The sequence below is a fragment of the Mercenaria mercenaria genome, chromosome 6 (genome assembly GCF_021730395.1).
Source record: "Mercenaria mercenaria strain notata chromosome 6, MADL_Memer_1, whole genome shotgun sequence".
Lineage (NCBI taxonomy): Eukaryota > Metazoa > Mollusca > Bivalvia > Venerida > Veneridae > Mercenaria > Mercenaria mercenaria.
In genome coordinates this window covers 69,027,505-69,053,755 of record NC_069366.1, presented here as the reverse complement: position 1 = coordinate 69,053,755, position 26,251 = coordinate 69,027,505, and the positions used below count along the sequence as shown (strand labels likewise).

The following is a 26,251-nucleotide window of genomic DNA, read 5'->3' as shown; positions in this document are numbered from 1 at the left end:
GTTAAATTCTTCATGCGAGGAAGCCATCAAGCTGGCTTACAGAAGGTCGGTGGTTCTACCTTGAAAGTCTCCATATGACCTATAATTGTGTCGGTGCAACGTTAAACCCACAAAGAAAAAAGGAAGAAAGATAGAAAAAAGTATTTTGTTGCTTGTTAGGTACTGTGTAAGAAAGAAAAACTATTTAATAGAAAAAAAATATTCGTTCATAGGAACATCTGTAGTTTATTAACTTTATCCGCAAAGAATGTGTAGGAACACGTTAAAGAAGTGATCTTATGTTTGTTTTGTATTTCTTGACCGGTCAGTGGTAAAACAGTTATAAGTAAACTTCTGTAGTGTGTAATAGCGGTGTCCCGTTTTGAAAATATAACGCATCGATTTTTCGTGTTATAATATATGCGGAATTCTGGGGGATTCTGAAGATGTTATTACACGAAATGAACATGCGCTAATGTTATTCTAGCAAAAACGTGTACAACTAATTAATGACTTTATTGTTCTACAACGTTACTATATTTCTATGAAATGCGCGGGAATGGCTGCATGCTTCATTACGTTTATTAGGCCTTTAAACGTTTACATTTTGCCACGAAAGGCGCGTATATAAGAAGGCGTTTTAACATCACGCGAGTAGACAAATCCCTCTGTTAACACAAGTTTACTCTGTCCTGTTAACATAACCCCTAAAATTGATAAGAACGTTGGTGTTTTGCTAGAATGCAATATAAATTTTTTTATTATGTACCTATATAAATTCTGTAAAATTCTGCTTGTATTTCACAATAAAATATGAACAGGCAGAAAACAAATCCGTATTGTATTTTTTTTTTAATTCCGTATTGTACCTTCCGTACTGTATGTTGTCGGGCTACTTATCATGCATGACCTGACACAGTTCTACAAATAGCGCACATAAAAACTTCACTGAGTTCCATTTTAGTATCAATAATCAATGAAGATTTCGCTCAATAACAAAACAATAAAACAAAAAAGTAGAGATATATAATAAAAGGGTCGTTATAACACTAGCTAGATCTGGGACTCTGTATTCGGCTCTCATGGATTTTGCAAGGTCGGATCACACTCGGTGCTCGGGCGCCTCGTGAGATCCGATCTGGCAAAAATCAACTAGAGCCGATTACAGCATCCCAGATCAAGCTACTATTATAATAACCCTATTATATCATCAAAATCCTCCAACTTTTCGCAAACTCTTGCAAAAAGTGTATGTTGTGATATTCAGACACCCCACGATGTTTCTCGAGGAACATCTGCGTTCAATTGAGTGAAATTTCAAAGTTGAAATCGTGTCCTGTTTCATATATAATTATATATATTTGTTTGTAACTAACCAATAACAACCGTTAGATAAAGTCCAAAAGTACCTCTTCTAAATCTGGGGTATTATCTTTTTTAAGTTGTAATTCTTTTTGAAAATGTATTTCACTATTTTGGATACGTTGACTATATTTAAAACACAATAAATGTATCTTGAGGTGTTATTGAAAAGCCACATGTAATGTCAAACTTGGCCTCGGCTGATATACTAAGGGTATAAAGATAAATCTGCAATGCGGTCATAACACTTTTAAACACTTGGTATTATTGTTCCTCCTTTTCGCAAAAACGTCAATTTGCACCTGAGACTTTTCTAATCAGGTTGAATTGCAGGTGAATGATTGTAAAGATAACATTTTTTTTTTGTTCCAGGTAACGGAAGTACAGATATTGTTGACGTCGCAGCAGATAAGAAAACTATATTGTCTCGAAAAGAATGTTTGTAAACTGTATAATTAAAACAGAAATATAAGGACAGTGGAATATGTTTCAAAATTATGTTCTGACGAAGTTTTAACAGACAAAATACAACCAATTTTGCTAATTATTGAAGTGTTTATTACATGCTTGGAGAGAAATTCGTAATATAATATTACTTTTCTGACAGTGTCTAATAACAGTGTCATTCTTATTTTCTAAGAATATGAGCAACATAATTGAATGAATTCTATATCCAGACAACGGAGAAAACCTCTACTCAAGCTGAACAGAATGTGGCATAAAGATGTATTTGTTGTGAAATAGCGGTCTGTAATTGAGCGTGTAACTTTGACGATGAAAACGGATTAACTGACATTAACAAAAGGATATTATTGGCAGGGTCAATGAGTTGAAACGAGAACCCGACAAAATGTATATTCATGCCTACGAAGAACCGTTGATGCAATACCCCGACTATGTGGCTCACAAACAAATACTTCTAGTTGTGCCGCCAATTCTCTTAATTATCGGTACCCTTGGTAATCTTTTCTCGTTTTTCATTTTACTGAAAAATGTAAAGAAAGCATCAACGTACAGTTATCTTAGTGTTTTAGCATTGATGGATTTATTAGTGTTATATATTGGATTGTTTCGACTTTGGCTTGGACAATTCATGATAGATGTTGAGGATTTTAATAACATTATATGCAAATTAGTGAAATTTCTCGGTTATTTTAGTAGTGATACATCTGTATGGCTAATTGTGGCAGTTACTATTGAGAGAACTATAGTTGTCATGTTTCCTCTTAAAGCCTCAAGACTATGCAATGCAAGAAATGCTCGTATAAGTATTGCAGCTTTATTGTCTTTTTTCTGTGTTATAAATTGTCATTTTCTATGGTCAGTTCAACTGCAACATTTCTCTTATAATGACACTATTATTGCTACATGTCAGGCAAAACCGGTGTATACTCGTTTAATTGAAGATATTTGGCCATGGGTAGATGCTGGAATTTATTCTTTTGTGCCTTTCTCAATCATACTCATACTGAACAGTTTCATTATTAAAAACGTGATTTCTGCAAAGAAAAAAAGAGATGTTTTAAGACAGCACTCATCTCTTTCATCAAAACAAACACAACACAGACCTGAAGGAGAAATGAGCAAGAAAATCACCTTTATGTTACTGGTTGTTTCATTTGCCTTTCTGGTTACAACGCTTCCTATGGTCATAGTGTTGATATATACATCATTTGCAGAGGACACTGAAGGTGATTATGCGCTCACTAGACGAAAGCTTATTAATACTATAGCAGAAATGCTAATGTACACCAATCACAGTATCAATTTCTTTCTATATTGCGCTACAGGGAAGAAATTTAGAAACCAATTTAAGGCATTGATTTTTTGTTGTAACAATAACTTCCGTAGACAATCAATGAGAAGTTCGACTGACAGTTACCGACTATGCAAAGTAAATACAACAGAGGCTCGTTGTACAAATGTGCATCTGGACGATGGAGTACGGTTGTGAGAAAATGTGGATCAGCGCTTTGCTGAACTAGTATATGCAGTAATATTTAGAGATTTTAGTTTATATTTAGGTAGACATATGAAAATATATATCAGATGGATAGACATGTGGAAAAATGAAACAAATATGATGCAGTTATAACTTCATGGAAGTACTGAAGCCCTAATACCTGAATGGGAAGATCCACTTTAAATATATGACCTTGAAGTTTTGACTCGCCGTAAAATCTGACCCACTCTCGACCTCAATACACCTCTATCAAAATCTGGCTATATCTCGTTTGAAATTTGCAATTGGGCAACTTAAGGCGGTCCTTTTCATATTTTCTGGCGGAGGAGGATCACTTGACAACAGCAGTAAAGTGACAATATAACACGTTCTTCCTTTTAAAATGAATAAACATTTAAACACCATTTATTATTTTGCTTATATCTTATGAAGTATCATATATACTTCTTGCTATTAACCATCAATTTAAAGCAACATGTTATAAACAACATAGCAAAATTCAGAAAATATCGAGTCGCACAAAGATATAATTTTGTCCATATTTTTAAAAGTCTAAGAATACTTAGAAGATAGAGATTTAGCCAAACACCTTAAATGGAGGCACACATTTGATAAATTTCTCTGTCTTTCAAATTACGAAATAATTTTTACAAATTTAATGTGAATTATATGGAAGTTTTGTTGGTATGAATTATCGAATTTCTAACATTTATCTTGTGCCTGTGTTCGTAAAGAATGACAACTCTTGACTCAGGCAACTACTTACAAGCATAGATATCTACTAGTGTACTTCTGTATTGTTACTGGGACATTCGAGGTCAACCAATTGTCAAACAGCAACACCGACTGAAAACAAGCCTTTACCAGTATATTTGTTTCAATAAAGTAATTAAATTAAAATTGGCATGTGAATAAAAAGTGTGGTTCATATTTCTATAGTTTGGATATCTTGGACATGGTTCCCGCACTTGTCATGTTTACCCCTTTAGGTCAACCAATCACCGAACAAATTTTCGTTTAGGGCGACCTTACAGCAATACGTTAATGCCCCCCCCCCCCCAAGAAAAAAAACGGGCTAACCCCTAAGGTTATATTCAAAAACTGTCCCAAAAGACTAACTTTTGCCCTAAAAGGCTAAATACAATAAATTGCCCCGAAACAGTTTCTTAATAAATCCGCTAAATTTCCATTTTCGTCATAAACATTGATGACTGATCCTGGGGACCAAGCCATACAAATGTACATGACCAAAATTTTCCCTCAAAGGCTAAATTCAGTAAATGCACCAAAAGGCTAAGTTCAATAATAAACAGTGACCAAGTCATACAAATGCCCAAGACTAAACATGAATTTCAGATAAAATACTATTTCATTTTTCAGAGTTAATTTCTACTAATAATATTTGTGGCTGGTTTAAGCTCCCGCTGACCGCTCCAAGGCGGTGCCCCACTGTGTTCCTTTATCTGTTCGTTTTGTCCTCGTGTGTTTGCTTTGTATGCGAGTGTGTGTGCGTGCGTGCATGCGTGAGGTGTGCACATCTGCGTGCTGTGGGTTTCGTTTTGAGGAGGCTGCGTTTTTGGGACATGGCATTCCCTGTTTGATATTTGTCCTTGTTTTTCTTTGACTGGCATGGAAGTGGCTACGTCCCTGTATACGGGTAGACAGTAGGTAGCGTTTTATTTAACCATTGATGTATTCCTTCGTGGTGTATTGGTCAGGAATGCAGGAACTGTTTTATTGCCGTGGACATTTTTTCTTGATTTTGCATTTTTTTCAGATAGTTTAGAAACAAAAGTTCATGTTCTTATATTCATAATACGACAAAACTTCGATTCTAAAGCCAGTATCTTGAGTCCAGTCACTTTTAGCCAAACGCTTGTTGATATAAGTCGTCTTTTTGATTCAGCTAAACATAGATTGGTGGAAATAATCATATTACGCATTCAGAAGGCAAGTCAAAACATCATAAGCTTCCGATGTAGCGTGAAATCCGTCAGCATATGAGATCCTTCAGACATTACAAAACTGCATAAAATATCACTAAACTATCGACATTGGTTGATATTTATCAGTTGTGAATCATTATTTACAGTAAAAAAATTAAATGCAGTAAATAACTGGTGGTTTGACGTGTTGATTTCACAGACCTTATCACCAATATTCAATATCATTGTTCGTAAGTGTCCATGGTTATTTTGCAAATGCAAAAGTGTTACAGGAAAGCCTAAATAATTCCAAATTTTAATATTAAGTAACGGTCTTATTTGAATCTGCATTTAACATAAAAATAAATCGTTGTCATCAAAAATTAGCATAAAATAGAAAGAAAAATTATTTGTTTGCCGTGTGATATCGAAATATATAAGGAAGACAAATTAATACTTACACTCAGGCTCCGCTCAGAACTAATCATGTGCACATATTACATATTCAAACAAGCTACGAAACTTAAATGATAATTTGCTTTAAATTATGGAAATATATAAATGTCTGCAAAATAGGTACGGACTTTTTCATTCCGTGTAAAATATTGTAATTTCAGCAACGAAAAACAATAAAGTTTTACTGTACTGTTTACTCTTAATAATGACATTCATGTTATACTAATTGTTTTACGCACTAACTTGTTTAGACAGTGGTTATGTATTTTCATCGTCAAAGTGTTATCATGATGATTTGACTGCCTTTACATGTTGTATAGTAAATATTTTTGTATTATATCCCCTGTAGTATTCCTCTTAAGACATCAAAATATTAAGATATTTCATTATATTTTGAAAGCATTAAATTTAGCCAAAACATTAAAAACCACTGCCTCTGACCGTTCTAAGGCGGTGCCCCAATGTGTTCTTTTTGTCCGCGTGTGTTTGCTTGTATGTCTGTGTGTAAGAGGTGTGCATGTCTGCGTGCTGTGGGTTTCATTTTGAGGCGGTTACGTTGTTTTTTTTGGAACGTTTGATATTCATTTAAGGCATAATATTTCCCAAACAGTGATTGAATAAAATCATTGTTTGGAGTTTAGGTACGAAGGACTTATATCACGATGATGCATATTCATGAGCAAATCACTTTTTTTGTGTATTAACGTCTGCAGAAGCCCGCGCGATTGTTTGTGACCGAGACCGAAGGTCGAGGTCACAAACATATCCCAAGGGCTTCCGCAGACGTTAAAACACAAAATAAACTTGTATTGTCGGTATTTTCTTGCATAAAAAATATTTCACGACGATTTATGTATTGTTTTCATATGTGATGAATTGACGATTCCGATACATTTTTATTTACCATTCCTGTTGTTCTTGGAAACGGTAAACATGTTTTAAATATTCGTATCCAGGGCCCGGAAATAAACAACACTATCAAAAGCACATCCTGAAGGTTTTTAAGCGACTTTTTTTATCTCTCATTATTACAAACATAAAATTACCAATAATTGTTCATATCATTTCAAAATTTGGTGGACTCGATCACAATTTCAAGAATAATAACTTTACTTTCGAGTTATATTGAGTACCGACACGCAGTTGGATTACGGATGAGTACGAACGTAGTGTCAAGCTTCCAAGCTGTTTATATAAATTCTTCGAGAAATTAGATAAAAACATGCCGACTGATACTTACCAAAAATATCATAAATATGATTCCTAAAAACAAAGAATCGCACAGGTAAACACGCGACTCTTTAACATTCACGGTTGTCTACAAAATCTGAATTGACGCCGAGTTCTAAAAGGGAAGTAAACAAGGGAAGAAACAAGTACGAACAATGTGGGGGCAGCGCATTTGGCGTTAGTTATTGATACAGTAAAACATTCTATGGTTTAGACTGCATCTTTAATGCTTCTAGATGAGGTTTTTATGAAAGAAACAAGACGCAGGTACCAGATGTCAATCTGCACAGAATTACATATACGTCCCTGGGGAAGCATTCGGGTATTAACAGCACGTGAATTGCCTTGTTTGCACACGATTTTTCTCCCGTTAATACATGGGCGGATCCAGTGAAAAAAGTAGTTTTTATGCAAGAATGACTGTTATTAAACGTAGCCCGTTTTATGAAAAACATAAGACTAGGACTGGAAAATATCCATAGGTTATATATATTTTTATGGCAAATTTATACTAATGAAATCTCTGTGTTGACAGAAACTGCAGAATGCACATTCATGCAAAGTTAGCTAATTTCAGAGTTTAAACCATGATGAATAGATCTGTAGGTTCAGATAAAATAACGTTAGTGACCGGAATATTTGATATTTGGCCTTCGTGAAGTATATTGCATAAATTGCATTTATATAAAAAGTGAAACATATCATATCGATAATGATATACTAGTAAAATCAGCATAAAGTATGTTCACACATGTAATGTAATAACTCAGTTCTTTCGTAGCGTAGAAGTATAGCATATTTTCGATGTCCTATTAAACTGAAAGGATATACATACGCTTTAACTGTTGCTTAACTCAATATATCGGAAATCCACAAAGAACTGTGCACGCTCGCCCTATAATGTTGACGTACATTTTGTATGAATAGCAAAAGGAAAGACACCAAAGTTACGACAACGCTGCTTCGTGATAACGGATCGCTGTTTTGACGACGTCCGCGTATAGTCAGGGAGAACGTTCCTTAGATGAACAGAATGGCCCGGAAGCTGTTTTAATGTTAAATGTAACAAAATGTATTCAATTTATAATATAACTTTTTACAGGTGGAAAGGAAATACAGTGTAAATACAAGACATGCATTTTTTTCGGAGTTCATGTGAAATGAACGACAAATTAAACATGAATCGCCTAACCGCGTCGTCTAGACCTAAACTTCACTAGGGAAGTTCATCCAAGTTTTAAGTCTATAATAAGCGATAATGACTATCTCTCTTTTTAAAATAAGTTTATTTCTATTTTACCAAACATTATATCAAATACATGCAAGCTTGAATAAAGCCCGCCCGCTTAGCTCCGTAGGGAGAGCGTTGGTCTACGGATCGCGGGGTCGCGAGTTTGATCCCCGGGCGGGGCGTATGTTCTTCGTGACGATTTGATAAAATACATTGTGTCTGAAATCATTCGTCCTCCACCTCTGATAATACATGTGGGGAAGTTGGCAGTTACTTGCGGAGAACAGGTTTGTACTGGTACAGAATCCAGGAACACTGGTTAGGTTAACTGCCCGCCGTTACATGGCTGAAATACTGTTGAAAAAAACGGCGTTAAACCCAAAACAAACAACAAGCATTTACTATAGACTGTATGGCATGATGCGCTGTTGATTGATAGAGAGAAGACCATGTGCCTACTCGTTTAGAGGAAGAAAGATGCATTGTGACGAAATGTTATAAACATAAAGGCAAACACTAGGGTACAGTCGAGCAGTTAGCGAAAATAAAACCGAAAACATAATACAATATTACGAGTGTTACGGCAGTAAAAATTGCTTTAGGCCTATACTGATGCTTCATTTTTAGATTTACATCTCTCTGTTTATGACAATTTTATACATACCAAAATTTATGACAAGAGGGATGATTTTAATTTTAGTATTGTAAATTTTCCCCATTTGGATGGGGATGTACCTCAGGCTACATCTTATGGGGTATATATTTCTCAATTAATTCGGTTTGCCAGAGCGTGTAGTCATGTCAAGCATTTCAATGAACGTAATCAATATATTACAGGTAAACTTCTTCAGCAAGGCTACCGTTATTACAAATTGCGTAAATATTTTGCTAAATTTTATTATCGTAATTTGATTTAGTTTTAAAATTCAATAGTAATTTAAAGACACTTCTGCGAGAAGGTATTTCTAAACCCGTTTTTTATGGGGATGTGGTTTACAAACTTCGTAAGATCTTGGGTCACGGTAATTTTCCAAATGTATTTGGAAAGATTATCAAACGTTTTATTAAAAGAGGTTACGACCCAACTGTTTTGAGACATACCGCATGTTTAGTGTTCAACCCGTTTACAGTTGGACACTAGGCTTCCCTCTTTGATTGCGTCTGACGGAGGACGGGGAGGACTCTATGATGAGCAGTTTTTAAATCCTACCAGGACTGAACTGTTTTGATATTTGTCTTCTGGCCTGTTTCGTCGGGCCCTTAAGGGTGTTTCTCTTGTTGCTCTGTCTTCTGAAAAGGCATTGAGTACATACGTTTTTGGATCTTAAAGTTTGTTTTTTATATATTTATATACGAGCATTTTTGTGTTTTACATGCCATGCCTTTTTGTTTCCATTACGTGTGTAAGAGATTCACCTGGAGGGGATTACTTTTATTTACATTGTCCCATGTCTTTGGAACATGGTGGGGGTAAGAGTGAGGTTAGGTGCACCATAAACCGGTTTAAGCTCCCATGTGGTGTTTTTGCCACTGACCGTTCCAAGGCGGTGCCCCACTGTGTTCCTTTGTTTGTTCGTTTCGTCTTATGTGTTGGCTTTGTGCGCGTGTGTGTTGTTCGTTTTGTCCTTATGTGTTGGCTTTGGGCGTGTGTGTGTGTATGTGTGTGTTGTGCGCACGTCTGCGTGCTGGGGGTTTCGTTTTGGGGAGGCTGCGTTTTTTGTGCGTGGCATTCCCTGTTTGATATTTTTCTTTGGTTTTTTTTCTAATAGTTATTCTCCATTTTCACTGATTGAGCAAGAACACTACGTAACATAGTGGAACTGAAAGCTTCACACAACTCATAAGTCTTGCTAAATTTTCTCATCTGATGAAACTAAGAAAAATGAAAATGCATAATCAAAATACAAAAAAGGCACACTAGTGCCGAACTTAATCCGCCCGACTGTATCAAAAATCAATAGTATTACAAAAGTCATTTGACTGTATTATAAATAGTATGAAAGGTCAATACAAAAACAGTCTATTTTAAGATTGATCCATCGACACAGAATTATTAAACATATCATAAAAGCAAAAACGTAAACCTGCATAATGTGATAAAATTCTTGGTACATTGCAAGAACGATGAATATTGTTAGACCAATTATTGCGGAATTAATACGCATGCGTAAAACATGTTACGCATGTTCAAAACTAGCACGAGTGCAAGCGAAACAAGTACAGTCATAATCATATATATGTTTTGCATAACACGATGGATGGCGTATAGCTACGGTGTTCTGATCCCCTCATCGTACTGTCGGTCCATACAGGTATAAAAGTGTTACTACATTAACATGGCACAATTACAGGACAACACGATGCGACAAACGATAAAATGATCCAATGCACGACAACATGATGCGACAACACGACAATATCGCAGTGCTGCATCATATTATTGTGCTATCGGATTGTTTTGTAGTACTGTCGCATCGTGTTTTTGTGCCATCGAAATTTTTTGTCATGGTATCGTGGTCAGTAGTACGATATCAATATCGCATAATAGCGTCGTATTGTCGTGGTGTCGATGTCGACAGTACAATATTCATATCGGGTTATCAAACACCATGTCATTTTTGGGGAAAATACGTGGCAATAATGATTGAAAGGATAATAAGACGACGGGAAGAATAATACCATTGAAATCGTCTAATCGGACAAGGATATTCTAAAACAAACAATATAAAACTCTTTCCCTTTTGAACAGAAGCGTTAGTATATATATATAGATCAAGTATATATCATTCATCACAGCAGTATCTTCACACTTCTTATTCTCTTTCATAATATTTATGTCTGATATCTGATATGTAGACGGGTGAAAAACTGATGATTGGTAGCCCAGAAACACGAATATATCAAAATGTAATATTTATAAATCATATTTAAAAGACACTTGATAGTGTTTTGTTTGATTTGAATACCTCATCAATCATCTAGTTCTTAGAATGTTTGATTCTTGTCAAGGCGATATCTATTATTCATAATTAGCCTATGTATCCTAAGTATACCATTTTAGGCTCGTCCTACCGAATATCACATAAGTATTGCTTTATACCCGGCGTTCGCGTCGCGGACCAACACCTTTATTAAAATTCTAAATAAGCTCAGATCGTCTCAACTCAAATGTACTTCATACATGCCTCCCCCATGATAATACCAACCGAATGACAAGATAATATTGCTGTTATCGTAGTCAAGTTATGCCTTTTTCTGAACTTGTCTAAAATAGATCACATACAAGTTTTGTGTACAGTCGACACTGCTGTTACATACTGGGTGGTCTAGATAATAAAATAACGACTTACAAGATCTCGAAGATGTGTAAAATTCATAAGCACCTTCTTCATTCAGCAGGCGAGCTTGACATAATATTTATGAATGTAGATAAATGTATTATTATTATTATTATTATTATTATCGAATTCCTGACATGATTGTAAGATCAAAACGAACCAGAGAACACTTACACCAGACTATTTTCTTTTCAATGTGTTCTGTTTGACGTAATCGATGATAAAATAAACATTTTTGTTTTATTTTAAAATCAGACCAGCTTTGAATTCGTACCTAGTAAGTTAGAACTTCCGCGCAAGACTGATGTAAATTACAGAGCAAATCACATGATACCGGTAAAGACTAAAAATGCAATATGCTGGACAACGTCATGCAAATGAAAGACTTACCATAATATTTAAATGCAAATTGATATTTATCATACACCCATTCAGAACATGATTTAACTTATTTTGTTAATCTTTTGTTGTAAGCGATTCGTTAAAATCTTTTGACTGTATTCAAAATACAGTTCAAGTGTTTGTACTTGAATATCATTCAACATATCTATTAATTTTCATTTTACTTTGATATCATTTTACTGTTTTATCTTCCATTGTATGATATTTCCCCAAGGGAAAATACATCAAGTCTATGTATGTTAACATTTTATGCCAATTCCTGTAGTTGTTTCAATGTTCATGAAACAGGATTCATAAAAAAATCTGTCGAATGAAGTGTCTATGAGAAAGCTGTATCAACATATCCATTCAATCTATTTTCATAAAATTGATTTTGTAACAAGGCATCTTCTGACTGTTGTATTTATCATTTAAACCTAGTACCTTTTATATGGAAGCATCTCTTACTGGTTCTTTCATGATGTTTTGTCTTCCTACGCACTACAATACAAATGATGAAACGATAAAGTAAATATTCCACAGGGAACGCTGCTAGGATCCGTACATTGTCAGTCCGATTGATCATTCGTGACTGATCATTCATTTTTCTGGATTAAAATGCCAGACACATTTGAAGATTTCTTGCTTTCAATGTTCTATATGTCAACTGTTTTTGTATTCTCTTAAAATATATTTTCCGAAAAGTAATGAGCTTTCTTTAAAATTAAGAATAATTTTTAACCATAATCCAGTTGGCTCGAGGGTAATTGTTTAGGCGATATCGAGGTTTTGACAATTTTCCGCAAACCAGTCACTCTAGAGATAGATATTTCCATCCGCATCTTCTATTAGTGATATATTCTTTTTCTTGCATACAACATTCATCAATAGTAGACGAAATAGAATGAATGCTTTTGTTCAAGCACTATTTGGCTACAGTAGCGTATGAATCTACACATTTATTCATAAATTACAACACGCGAATCATCTTACACCCCGGGGTGTAAAACGAGTTTTGATAGGACTGGCGTAACACGGGAAAATCATGTCTGATATGCAAGAAAATAAGACTCTTTCAATGGTAAAAGGTGCGCATGGGTTGAGGGCAACAAGTTAGCGAAAAGAGTTCCCCGAGAGCCAAATAGTTCCAACCAATCCTTCAACAAGTGATTGGTTATTTTTCTTGCATACCTTATTGTTCAGTTAATTGATGAAATAAAGTAAAACAAATGTTTCTCTTTTAAGCACTAGTTTATAATATCAGCACATGAGTTACACATTCATTCAGAAAATACAGAACCTGAGTCATCTTACACCCCGGGGTGTAAAACGAGTTTTGATAGGACTGGCGAAACACGGGAAAATCATGTCTGAAATGCAAGAAGATAAGACTCTTTTATTGGTAAAAGGTGCCCATGGGTTGAGGGCAGCAAGTTAGCGAAAAAGAGTTCCCCGAGAGTCAAATACTTACAACCAAACCTTCAACAAGTGATTGGTTATTTTTCTTGCATACCGTATTGTTCAGTTAAAGGAAGCAATACAGTAAAACAAAAGCTTTTCTTTTAAGCGCTGTTTTATAATATTAGTGCATGAATTACTCATTCATTCAGAAAATACAGAACGTGAGTCATTTTACACCCCGGGGTGTAAGATGAGCTTCTCCAGCACGGTTAAAACACGATAAGATTCTGTCCGTTTGTCATACCAGAATCGGTAACTGTTTTCCGAAATCCAAACCATACAGCATCTAATTGTTTAATGTAAAATACCAGCAGAAATATTTGAAGAAAAAAAAAACATGGGTGAGAATATTTTTCACCAAACATTTTTTCAATAAATTACTAACTGATTGAATTGTTTAATAGAATCTAAATTGTCTTTATAGCAAATCTAATCACAACATTTTTGAAACTGATTAAATATTGATCCGAGTAAACAAATCTAAGCGAGAACTACCGGACATTCAATGAAACAGATCCATCCAATTAAGAAACTAGACACTGTGTCGTCACAACAGAAAGTTGTTTGCACTGTGTATCGTTGAAAATTCCATGTACACCGCCTATGAATACATTGGTAGATGTCTCTAAATTGTATAGTCGTACTTGTAACATGTATTTTAGTGTTGCTTCAGCTGGGTTCACAAGACGTAGACGGTAGCATGCATGCCCACAACCAACTTATTAGTCCCCTACTGGTTGATGATCAGTTTAGGGGACTATAGGCTTTTCCGTCCGTCCATTATTCCGGCAACACCCAGACCCCTAGTTCAAATTTCAAGGTCACATGACAACATTGTTCCATAACTCTATCGTTCAACAAGGTATTTCAATATTACTTAGCACAAAATTTCCCATGATGAGACAACGTGTCATGCGGAAACCAAAAACCTTGTGAAAAGTTCTAACGAATGGACGTGCGCAAACAAGTTTAGCTGCATAGTAAAACGTTTACATTTAAAAAAAGTCGCGAGACCAAAAAGCTCTTTAATCAATTTACTATTATTTGGTCATCATTGTCATGCTTTTGACTAAAAGTATGTACGTATTCGCGAACAGTGAGAACAAAAGAATAAGTATCCTTATAGATTTTATTAGCTATCGGAACAGCAGTCTTTCGGTGCCATGTAGCGGCCATAAAACGTCTCCCTTTACTTAGAAACTGTCTTTTTATTTGTTTTATTTCTTTTAGATCATGGAGTACATTCATTTGTACTGTAATAGATGTTTTGCTGAAGTGCTAGGGCCGTAAGTTTGCTTTTATTGTTTTGTTCTTTTCATTTAGTTGCGTTCTATACTTCCAAATACCATACTTTTAAACGTGATAAATAGAATGCTGCTCATTGATAGGACAATCCGAAGCGAGAGTTACAACCTGCTGTAGTATTATAAAACAAGGAAAAATATCCAGCAGGGAAAGCCACGTTCCAAAAACGCAGCCTACCACAACGTAAGCCCAGCACGCGGACGCGCACGCGACCAACACGCACGCACGCGCGCACACACACAAACACACACCCACATGTAAACGGTATCAATTTAGCTACAATTATCAGACTTTATTCTAAACTCTAGTACCGTTTGCTATTTAATCATGATAATTTTCAAAAAGATAAGGTATTACAAAATGGTAAAAACTGACGTTCCTAGAGTAGGATATCAAACCATGACCCTCGCTGAACGTGTAGGCACATCATTTTATGTGCTAAAGTTAGGACGAAAACAATAGAGGTATCGAGGTAATTAATTTGAATAAGATAGACCCGAGGCAAACACATACTAGTAACTTTAAATCGGGAAGAATAACAGTGACAAAGTATTTATTTTTATTTGCGCTTTTCTTTCCGATAATAGGCTAACGAAAACTTGATTTTCTTAGAAGACTATCGCGAATATTTGAAAAGTGAAATTTAAAGTTTGTTATGTGGAAACAGGAATTAAATATTGGGGAATTGGGAATCGTTCATTCAAACTCCGCAATGATACACAGTGCCTGCTTTTTGCATAAAAGTCGTTATTTCTTGCCTGGGAAAATCGTAACAATATTAACAAAGAATTAAACAAACAGCATTTCCAGTCATATGTATTTGGTTACCAATATATCTTCGTGCAAAAAGTACTTGCTTCTATCTTATATTTAGAAAACCAGACTTCAGTAGTATGTTTACTATTTGTGAGTGTCATGTGTTCGAATCCTATACTGGGAAAGTGTTTTTCCCAATTTAGTGACGATTTTTCTTTTGTGAAACTGAACATGATTTGATTGCAAACAATTCTATCTAGAGTTTCAATCACGAATATATGTATATATAATGTATGTGCATGTAGTACAACATTACAAAGGTAAGTGTTAAAAAACTGAAAAACAGCTGAATTTACCGCAATACAAAGTATATTTAATTTAGTATTTTCTATTAAATACAGACATATGCTAGTATAAATCTTTCAAAACAAAGTGCATGTAGTGACTGAATGCTCTCGTGTAAAATTCATTCTGATCGAGGTTGAATAAAATGAAATCAGTCATAGGTACTTTAAATGCTTTTGATGTGGTTGTTTTTTTTTTTTAATCCAAACTTTTAATGTCCTAAATATTTTCATGATTGTGAAAAAATATGTACGCCACTGTCAATATTAAGATAAATGTACTTGCACTCATAATAAATACTGCGTTAGTGTGTCATCGAGTAGGGAAATGTCTTATTTTGTGTTGTCAGTTACATGCATGAAGTATGAAATAATCTTATATGTAACAATGAATAATGTCGCTTTGTATTTGAAAGCTTTTTATTCAATAAAATGCTTCTCAACAATTTTGTCACAGCCCCGGCAATGCAATTTCTCTGTTAAAGATTAGTACATGTGTGATAAGTTATGAAGATATCGAAATTCATTTAATGCAAAACATATTGTATTTTCTGACACCTTGGGAACTTATTTGTAGATTATTGTTATTGTTTCTATTTCATCAGCACTGGCAGTTCAATCACAAATCTTTTTCGCTCTTCTTTCCGTAAATATACCTCATTAAGTGCTTTGATGTGATATGTCATTGAATGAACAAAACTAATAAGCAGGTGAGTGAGGCGCCCCACCCCATCTATCAAACAAAATTTCTGTAAACGTTGTTTTGATCAAAGTTAACTTCTACCGATCGAAAGTTGAAGAAAATATCATACGCAGATGTCATATTCATAATAGGAATGTCAGTCTTATTTTTGTTAATGAGCATATGTATTGCAAACAATTAACCTTAGTATGTCAGTAACGTACTGAGACGCACTGAGACTTTGAGATTTCATACTTTACTCATATACGAAACTGTCAGTGATAAGACTTGATATTTCAATGATCTCGACAAACAGAATGCAGCAAATCCGTGACGGTTCTGTAGAACTGTAAATATTTAAAATAATGTGCTTCAGGTTGCAGATTCTGGTGACATTTTTTCTACAGGATAAATCTGTCCGCAATCTGACTAAAATACTTGATCTTCTAAACGAAGATCTGAGAACGACCCATTCACATTCGTCTTCTGTATATTTTTGATTTCCAGTATTGCTATTTTTATTTTATCCAATCAGACGACTTGTTCGAATGTCAAAGAGTAAGAAAAATGTGCAGTCATTCCAGGGCTCGAACTCGGGATCCCTCGCTTACGAAGCAAGTAGCCTATCGACAGAGCTAGCCAGCTATCTGACACTTTACGACATAAGAATTGTAAATATCAAAAGTCAAGACTACATGTAGATTTGCAAGATGTTGTAAGTTAGGCTCTGATTGGCTAGCGAAAGGGTCGTCAGAACGAGGCTATGAATAGGTCGTTCTCAGATCCTATGCGTAGCGTTATAGGAGATGTACTTTAGTCAGATTGAATCCGTCCGTAACATGAACATCTAATTTTTTAAAGTTTTTTTTTTCTTTTTGCATGAGAATATAAGCCGAAATATTGTTTGCTGTGTTTTCGATGTGTTTAGTTGATGAATTACGATTTCCGTATTTTTGACCGTGAAATGTTTATAAACCCATGCAGCCGCAGCAATATCATTGTATTAAACCGTCGCAAACTACAATTATTTCGGACATGTACAACATACTTTATAGCCTATGCTTTGTTTAAAACATTTTTGTAACATGACTTTCAATACATGGCGATCGCAGAACAAAAACTGCGCGAAAATAGCATGAAGATACCGTGTAAGATAAGTGCACGTGTTAGCTATGATCTAGACTGAAGAATTTTCACATGTTTAAAAACGCTCTGGAGTGAGATCCTTGTATTTATTACAATTACATTTAAGCCTGTTCATGTATGGTAGTGGAAATACAAGCAACCGTTCATGCCCTCTAAACCTGGGTTCAGCAGAACTCAACATTTACACATGTTATTAGTAATTTAATATAAGTGCAGATACGATTGTTCAGTGAATGTCATTCCAGCTTTCCTATTTCAAAAACTTATGCGAAGTTTTCACCACACATTTTTCAAAATCAAAATGAGCCGTGCCATGAGAAAACCAACATAGTGGGTGTGCGACCAGCATGGATCCAGACCAGCCTGCGCATCCGCGCAGTCTGGTCAGGATCCATGCTGTTCGCTAACAGTTTCTTCAATTCCAATAGGCTTTAAAAGCGAACAGCATGGAGCCTTACCAGACTGCGCGGATGCGCAGGCTGGTCTGGATCCATGCTGGTCGCAAACCCACTATGTTGATTTTCTCATGGCACGGCTCAAAATAATGTTTGAAAAGTCTATTGTTCATACATTAACTTGAATGTTCTATTGTTAAATATCATTCATTCAAGAATAAGCCTTTTACTGATATTTTCATCCATTTATGGTTTGGGAATTCTTCATTATTTCGAACATTGTACAGTCCACATGAAAATAAATTCTTGATTATTCTAAACATTGTGCAGTCCACAACAAAATAAAATATTCTGAACACAGTTGAAGTTTATTACACTATTTGTTAGCATAAATATTTACAGCGTATTTGCTATCACAGAATTGATTTACATAAATACGAATACGTTCATACCACATTTTCTGTGTCATAACAGATCAATAACATGCTGATAAGAAGAGATCTTACTAAACTAAATATAAACTAAAACCACTACAGTTTTATCTTAAGCCCTTTCAAACATTTAAAAACAAAGATAACCACTGATAACATCGACAGCTGAAAAATCAATTTAACCGTTTTATTTGTGATCTTGAAAATGTGAGTTATTAGATAGTGAAATGAAATGTATTTCAAGTAATTTCTGCAAATGATTCAACATTCAAGTGAAAAGAATTAAATACCTCAAACATCTGGCTATCTGGAAATAACTTTAAAACATTGATAAATTATTTATAAAACTTTGATAGCATAAACATTGGGTTGTATATTGATAGAGTTGTAAGATCTTTGTGGGAATAACTGTTTAACAGTGTTCAGGCTACACATAAGACAATGACTAGTCGAAAGGATATAAAGTTTGGTGTTGTTGTAGCATTTGGTTTAGTGTACTTCGTTAGTTTTTGGCTTCTTACTATTGGATATTTCACACCATATTGGTTATTGATTAACCTGTCATCTGGAGACTTCGACAGTGCTTGGATTTCTACACATACCACCGCTTCATATTATTCGTGGATACCTTGGAAGTATGGTAGTGCTTGTAATAGTGTTGGATTGGTCAAGCCAACCATGAATTGTGACGAGAGTATCTATGACTGGTTTGAGACATCTAATATACACAGTATAAGTATGCAGTTTTCACTGATTCCTGATTTAATATTATTTTAAATAAATACAACATTCGCAATACAAATACAACGACATCGTACGACAAAAAAGAACGAAGAGAAAAACAATTACATACTTTTTCAAGAAATTATTTCTGTATTTCTTAAGAAGGCCTTGAGACTTAGTTACATACTGATTATATGACAGGTTATATGTTATAGAAATACAAGAACATTAATTATTGTTACCTTTTTTTCATTTTTAAAAGAAAGCTCATTTTGTAGCAAAAACTTGAGTCCAGTCCATTTAAAAGTAAAGTTGATATAGACAGAGGAAGTCAAATCTATGAAAAGATTGTTTTGAAACTTAAAATGGAATCAAGAAAATTAGGGACATTTACAACAGTTGATACTGCGCACACTATTTTGTCATTTTGTGTTGAATAATTTTCTGATACTTTAATCGCGTTAATCGAACATACCAGTTATGGACATGATGAAATCAGTTAAAAGCTATCTCGCCTGTTTGTAGCTAAGGAAAGAAAAACACTATGAAACTGAGATGCCTTTTAACAAGTAAGACGACGGAGAGTAAAGGAAAATAGCTTTGTATAGAGTAGCCATGAACTGATAAACATTGAATTTAAAAACAGCAGGTTGACAATGATTCCACATACGAGGCGACACACACTTTAACAGTTAGTAAATGTATCAAATGTTTTAGAAGCAAAGCACGTAAACAAGCAAAAGCAAACGTTTTTTATATGTATTCTTATTCATTGTTTTTTTTAATAAAAACAAAAAAAAAGACATAAGCAAGAGATAAATAATAGTTCATCCTTTGTACAAATTGCTTTCCGTTTTAGGGACGATATTGCGACCCACCTTCATTCTAATGACAACAGCTGTTGTAGTGGTGTACACAAACGCTATGATGCTGATTACAGCTGTCGTGTTTGACTTATTCCATTATTCTCTTTACATGTCTTTGTTGTCCATCTCATTCGGAGTATTTTGTCCCATTGCTGGTAAGTAGTTTTGACCTGTGAGAGAAAACATTTAGAAATTTTGAATCATTAAAGCAGAAGAGGACACATCTGCAAATTTTACCTTGACTCATGTTACATGTTTGACTGGTCCATTAAGGTTTACCAAATTTTAAAGTACAACATATCTAAACGATCCGGTAAAAACAAAACCTGTAAATAACGGACGTTGTGGAAATATTTCAAGGTCAAACTCATTTCGATTTGGTTAAACAGACAAAAATCTATCAGGCTTGGATCTACTGAGCCTGTTCATTGCCTGTAACGGGAACGTAAGCAATGTACGCCCTCTAGCCCCATTTTGAGCAGAACGCAAGATGTACACGTATTATAAGTACCACAATTTAGTATAACAACGCGCAAACATGTTTTAACCTCAAGTACGTGGAGTATCAACAACTTGAGCACAAAGTGAGGTTATGTGATCATACACTTCCATCGTCAAGTGACAAGGTGAGCTATTGTTACCGCTTGATGTCCGTCGTCAGCCGTCAGTCGTCCGTCGTCAGTAGTGCGTCGTCCGTCAACAATTTCTAAAAAAATCTTCATCTTGAAAACCACTGGGCAGAATTACACCAAACTTCACAGGAATGATCCTTGGGTGGCCCCCTTTCAAAATTTTTCAAAGAATTGAATTCCATGCAGAACTCTGGTTGCCATGGCAACCGAAAGGAAAAACTTTAAAAATCTTCTTGTCCAAAACCACAGGGCCTAGGGCTTTGATATCTGGTGTGTAGCATCATCTAGTGGTCCTCTACCAAAATTGTTCAAATTATCCCCTAGGGTCAAATATGGCCCCGCCCCGGGGGTCACATGGTTCATATAGACTAATATAGGGAAAAAGTTAAAAATCTTCTTGTCTGAAACCACAAACTTAGACCTTTGATATTTGGTTTGTAGCATTGTCTTATGCTCCTCAACCAAAATTGTTCAAATTGTACCCCTTGGGTGAAAAGAGGCCCTGCCCTGGAAGTCCCAAGTTTTATATAGACTTACATAGGAAAAAGCTTTAAAAATCTTCTTGTCTGAAACTATACGACCTAGGCTTTTGATATTTAGTATGATGCATTGTCTAGAAGTCCTCTACATAATTGTTCAAATTATGCCCCTGGGGTTAAAAAACGGCCCCGCCCTGGGGTCACTTAGTTATTATGTGAGTTATATAGGAAAATACCATTTCCAAGACTATTTAATTATAATTACCTGACGACCCCAAGTAATATGATGTCACTTGACTGTGACCTTGACCTACTGACCTACTTTCTTGTTTTTTAAGATACAGCCTTCAAATTTTGATGACATACACAGTTTTGCACACAAATCGTAAATCTGAATTTCATTGACCATGAAAGTGACCTACTGACTTTCTTAATATTTTATCATCAGTTTGACATTTGAAACATGTAGCTCATATTACTCAGGTGAGAGATCCAGGGTCATCATGACCCTCTTGTCTACAGATGAAATCTCCTCTGTTCAGCTTGCCCCGTTTCAGAGGCCACCAGAGCTAAACCTTAAACACCTCATATGACTTCTCCTCATAAACCGTTTAACTGATCTTCATCGAGCTTGATCTATAGTATCATTGTAGGATCCTCTCCCAAGATTGTCAAGTGGATCAGCCTTTAGGGACCACAAGAGCTTAAATTACTAATTTTAAATTAAGGATCATTATAACGTCCTTTCCCAGTATTCATTTCAAATTCGGGACCTTAGGGCCTCTAAAACTAAAAATTGAAGTACCTTTGAATGCATTCGTCTCAGCAGCCACTTGATGAATCGTCGTCATCAAACATTGTCTGTACCCTTACTGTAAGGACTTCTCCAAAGTTTGTTCAAATGAGGCGCTTGGGTAAAAACCATTATATTTAAAGCATACAAAAACCTTGTAAGTACTTCTTCTTATGAATTGTTTGATGGGTCTTTTTTTCAACACTGGTCTGTAGCGTCACTTTAGTTCAGTTTCCAAATTGATTTAAACGGATGCACCTGGCTCTTATAGAAGCCTGTACAGCTATATATACGCTTATTCTCAGTAACAGCTTGATCTATCTTCACCAAACTGTGTCTGTAGCATCTTTCTAAGATCCTCTCCAAACTTTGTTCAAGCTGGGCCACTTGGCTCCTTTTAAGGGACGCTAGTACTAAAGATAGAAATATCTTTAAATGACTTCTTATCATGAACCATTCATAGATCTTTATCAAACCTGAAGAAATAAATTGAAATTATTTGCATAAAAATATGAGTCAAAAGAAGAAAAAAAGAAAAAAAAAGATGAATATCGAATAGTTAAAGCAAAGTTCCGAAAAAGAAGAGTTTCCAAAGTGCAACCGTGAACAAAACCGGTAAACATAAGCACACAAGCACAGACGCAAAAACACAGACATAGCAAATACATGAGTACAAAGCATAATTGAGCAGAACATTAGAGCAATCAGTGACAAAACCACCGCTAGGAAGCCTAAACAGGTTTTTGGTTTTTACCTTACCTCATTCTTACTCCAATCATGTTGTTAGCTCACAGGACAGTTATCTCCGCCATATAAATCCCTTACACACGGAATGACTATGCATGATATATAGAATGCATGACATGTAAAGTTAAAATTACCTTTTAAGCCTTAAACAAAATGGTATCAAAACAGATTATTCCTTGTTGGGTTTTAAAACTGACTATCATAGAGTCATCCACCTGTTTCGTCGCACATAATCGAAGAGCGAAGCCACTAAACAGCGTGGTCATAATATCTTTAACCAAAAAGTTGGAAAATATTGTGCCGAAATGTTACGGTTGTGATCAAAATCCCCATAAAATTCGGGTTTTCATCTATATTGTCTCAGAAATGTCCTTGTATTAATTCTATAAACATATCTGTGATACGAAAGTAACATTTAGCAAAAACAGTAGCCCTCCTGAAGATTTTTTTTGCATATATCTAATACCTTCCTTTAATATGACTACACGCTCACAGAATTAAGTTTTAAAAGCTGTTATCAATTAGACCTCAAAACATGTATTTACATGAGATAAAAATCAAGACATGTATGAGAGAATTTTTCGAAACGGACACATTTTACAGAGTGCATTGCTTTATAATTTATATCGATAAATCAAGCCTAAGTGAAGAGTCTATTACTTATGTTTATTTTAATTTACTACTTCCGTTTCAGCTGTTCTTATTCTGGTAGCGACTATATATGTTGAAGCAGCATATACGACAGACACAGGATATTCGCCAATGCTATGTACTGTATCTGGTTGTTTGATGCTTATTTTTGTAAGTAACGGACAAGCGTAGTTACACTTTTAACACTGGGATAATTTTACATTGAAATTATGGTAGCTAGTTTTTGCATATATTGTTTATAAACTATACAATTTCACAGGAACTGAGAAACGCTACCTTCGTGAAAGTTACGACGATTACCTATCACTTATTGTAAACAGTGAGCTTGAATTCAATGCAAATGTTATATGTATACATCACTAGATACGCCGAGATTTCATGTATAGAAACTATAGCGTCACGAGTTGCCCTTGTAGCACGATGTTTACCGTTTCAACGGTTGTCGTTAATGAATGTTGTTATCCAATCAAATACCTATATATGAAAGAACACCGCTTGTATCACACAAACGTCTTAAGTATTTTACAATAATTGCTATCACATTAGTGTTTTAATATCACTTACAAAGTTTGAGCAAAACGGTGTCGGCCTTCAGCAGATAGGTTACACATTCATTTTAAGTCATGATTTTAAAAAGAAAAAAAAATGAAGTTGACAGTCGAAAGTAATAAAGGACAAAAGATCCCTTTTTAGCTTGTTATATCTTTATTTTCAGTACATAAGTCTCATTGTGTACGACAGGAAATACATACAAAGTAGTACGACGTCAAAACCAAAGGAGAAGTCTAAACATGCAGCAGGTGGAAACAAAAGAGGAAGTCGTGATACAACAAAGCATGATCCTACTTCTTTCGAAACTAAGCTAAAGAGAGACAAGGTTCAACCAGTACGAAATTGGGGTTTACGAAGAAAGTAACAGAACTCTGGACGCCGGGTTTATCCCGATGTTAAGCTCAATTTTTATTCAACTCCTATATTGATATATAGCGATTCCCTTGCATAACATTGAAATACTGAAATGTTTTTCTTCTGATCATTGCTGTGGTGTGTTATAGCAAAGTGCTGCTCTAGATTTAGATTAGTAATGTATACATTTTCTATTCTAATCTTTGCTTTATTACTGCTCATGAACGGACTCAATCAAACCGAGTCTGCAATTTTCACTGTTTGCCTTGTTCTCGGTGCTTCCGAGGGATCTACTTTCCAGATTTTATATAGATAGCAGCTGTATGTATCACTGTGATAAATGCATTCCATTTGGCAAGTAAAAGTGGCAGATTAGACTTTTAATAGAAATATCATTCGGGCTATTAACACAAGCGTTCTAAACGTTGGTAAAAGTCACGTGGCCTGTTGTATGATGCAGGTTTTTCTATTCATGTTAAAACAATACGTGATGTGTGTTCGAAATGGAGAACATATTTCGTGTCATGAACATAACGCAACAACCATGATTGAAGTTTTGACTTTAAACTTGGTTTGTACGACACAAAGAGCAGCGTGCATGCATCAGATCGGTACATCAAAACATATAGGTAGATACCGATGAAACATTGTGCAGGACACGTGCACTTATTGGAAAGTCAAATATCAAGGTCAGAAATTTAGTTGAAATCTATCCCATGTATTATGTCTCCGGAACACGTTTCCAAAACCATTCAAGGTATTGACTTAAAACTTGGTAGGTGTTGATGAGACTATATGTAGATGGCATGTCCTTGGACAGAAGTTCAGAATTCAAGATCACAAATTAAGTTCAAATGTCAAGCCTGTCCTTTGCATTTTTGTATATGAGGTCAACTCAAACTATTCAATGTACTGACTTAAAGCGTTGAACAATGACGGTTTGTGATGAAACAATTTGAGGAGTACAACTCTCAATATTATTTCTCCCTCACTCCCGCACACCACATACACAAAAACAGTTTCTTCGCTAATAGAAAAATAGACAAACAATAAGTACACTTCTAGTATGTTGTATCTTATTATTCACCATCGCCACACAAACCCACCCCAGACCTCAACCCATCGTCACATTACATCCCTCCTTCGACATGCACCAACATTATTTTCTTCAAATTTTTATTCTTCCTCTTCTGATCTAGAAATTTGGGTGTATATTTATTGTCGCACTTTGCGGCGCTCTTGTTCCATTTTAGACTCTTGTAAATTTTAACATAAATTCCAGTTTGTTTAGTTCTGCTCATTGTTTTCTCGTTTAGGGCAAACCCATTATTTAAACTGGGGACCGTACGCCGCTTTTCATGGAATTACACACTAGTGTAGCATTGAAGGTTCCATGTGCACCGCCGTATGAACACATCTGCGGATGTGTCTAAATTGTTTTTTGTACTTTTAACATGTGTAAATGTTGAGTTCTGCTCAACCCGGGGCTAGAGGGCGTGGACGGTAGCATGCATTTCCACTACCGTTCATGAACAGGCTCAATCAAACCGAGTCTGCAACATTTTCGTTTTTGTTGTGTTGAGCGACCTGTGGGGTTTCCACTTTTTCTATTCAATTGCGAATAATTAAAGTTTTAAAAAATTCTAGTTAAGCTATGTTTTATTTTTATACAGAGGCCTTTAAAGTTTATGTCTAATGCATTTATGTGTATAAAGAATTATCAAAACGAAAGACAGAAATAAAATGAAACCCTGCTAAGAAAAAAAAGGCCGAAGGCCTTCGGTTGCTTCGTTATTTTATTAGGAAAAGAAGCAAAGACGATCTATTCAAGAAAGCTTACGTCTGCGTTTGTTTAACTAAATTAGCTCGTTATCATAACTTGTATATCAGATATCATAGGAGGTTCATTTGCCATTATATGAAAGAAAGAGACGCGTTTATCACATTGAAATTTCCTGTTCCAATATTTATAGTTATTGAATAGCTTATGTTAAATTCTTTTTAACATTCACGTCCTTCAAAATGTTGTTTTGTTTTGTTTAGTTATTTTCATTGTTATGGAAAATATG

General features: G+C 35.2%; 2 protein-coding genes across 3 annotated transcripts; both read left to right on the top strand.

The window, feature by feature from the left end:
• The first annotated feature begins 1,726 nt into the window (after positions 1 to 1,726).
• On the top strand, positions 1,727 to 3,804 carry LOC123550065 (probable G-protein coupled receptor 139). The gene has a single exon (XM_045338506.2). It carries the CDS (start codon positions 2,192 to 2,194, stop codon positions 3,293 to 3,295), a length of 1,104 nt encoding a protein of 367 aa, XP_045194441.2. The 5' UTR covers positions 1,727 to 2,191; the 3' UTR covers positions 3,296 to 3,804.
• Positions 3,805 to 18,514: 14,710 nt separating this feature from the next.
• Positions 18,515 to 25,828, top strand: LOC128557825 (uncharacterized). Of its 2 annotated transcripts, XM_053546255.1 has the most exons (4): positions 18,516 to 19,121; positions 19,968 to 20,129; positions 23,320 to 23,426; positions 23,992 to 25,828. In XM_053546255.1, exons 1-4 carry the CDS (start codon positions 18,827 to 18,829, stop codon positions 24,190 to 24,192), a joined length of 765 nt encoding a protein of 254 aa, XP_053402230.1. In that variant the 5' UTR covers positions 18,516 to 18,826; the 3' UTR covers positions 24,193 to 25,828. The 2 variants fall into 2 exon arrangements, with proteins under 2 accessions (XP_053402231.1, XP_053402230.1); XM_053546256.1 differs by lacking the exon at positions 19,968 to 20,129 and having other exon boundaries at positions 18,515 to 19,121.
• Positions 25,829 to 26,251: the final 423 nt, after the last annotated feature.

Excerpts from the sequence above, each read along its gene's own strand:
- LOC123550065 (XM_045338506.2), top strand. The coding sequence starts at position 2,192 with ATGTATATTCATGCCTACGAAGAACCGTTGATGCAATACCCCGACTAT.
- LOC128557825 (XM_053546255.1), top strand. The coding sequence starts at position 18,827 with ATGACTAGTCGAAAGGATATAAAGTTTGGTGTTGTTGTAGCATTTGGT. Across the intron at positions 19,122-19,967 it reads ATCTAATATACACAGTATAA|GGACGATATTGCGACCCACC; the intron begins GTATGCAGTTTT and ends TTTCCGTTTTAG. Across the intron at positions 23,427-23,991 it reads GTTGTTTGATGCTTATTTTT|TACATAAGTCTCATTGTGTA; the intron begins GTAAGTAACGGA and ends CTTTATTTTCAG.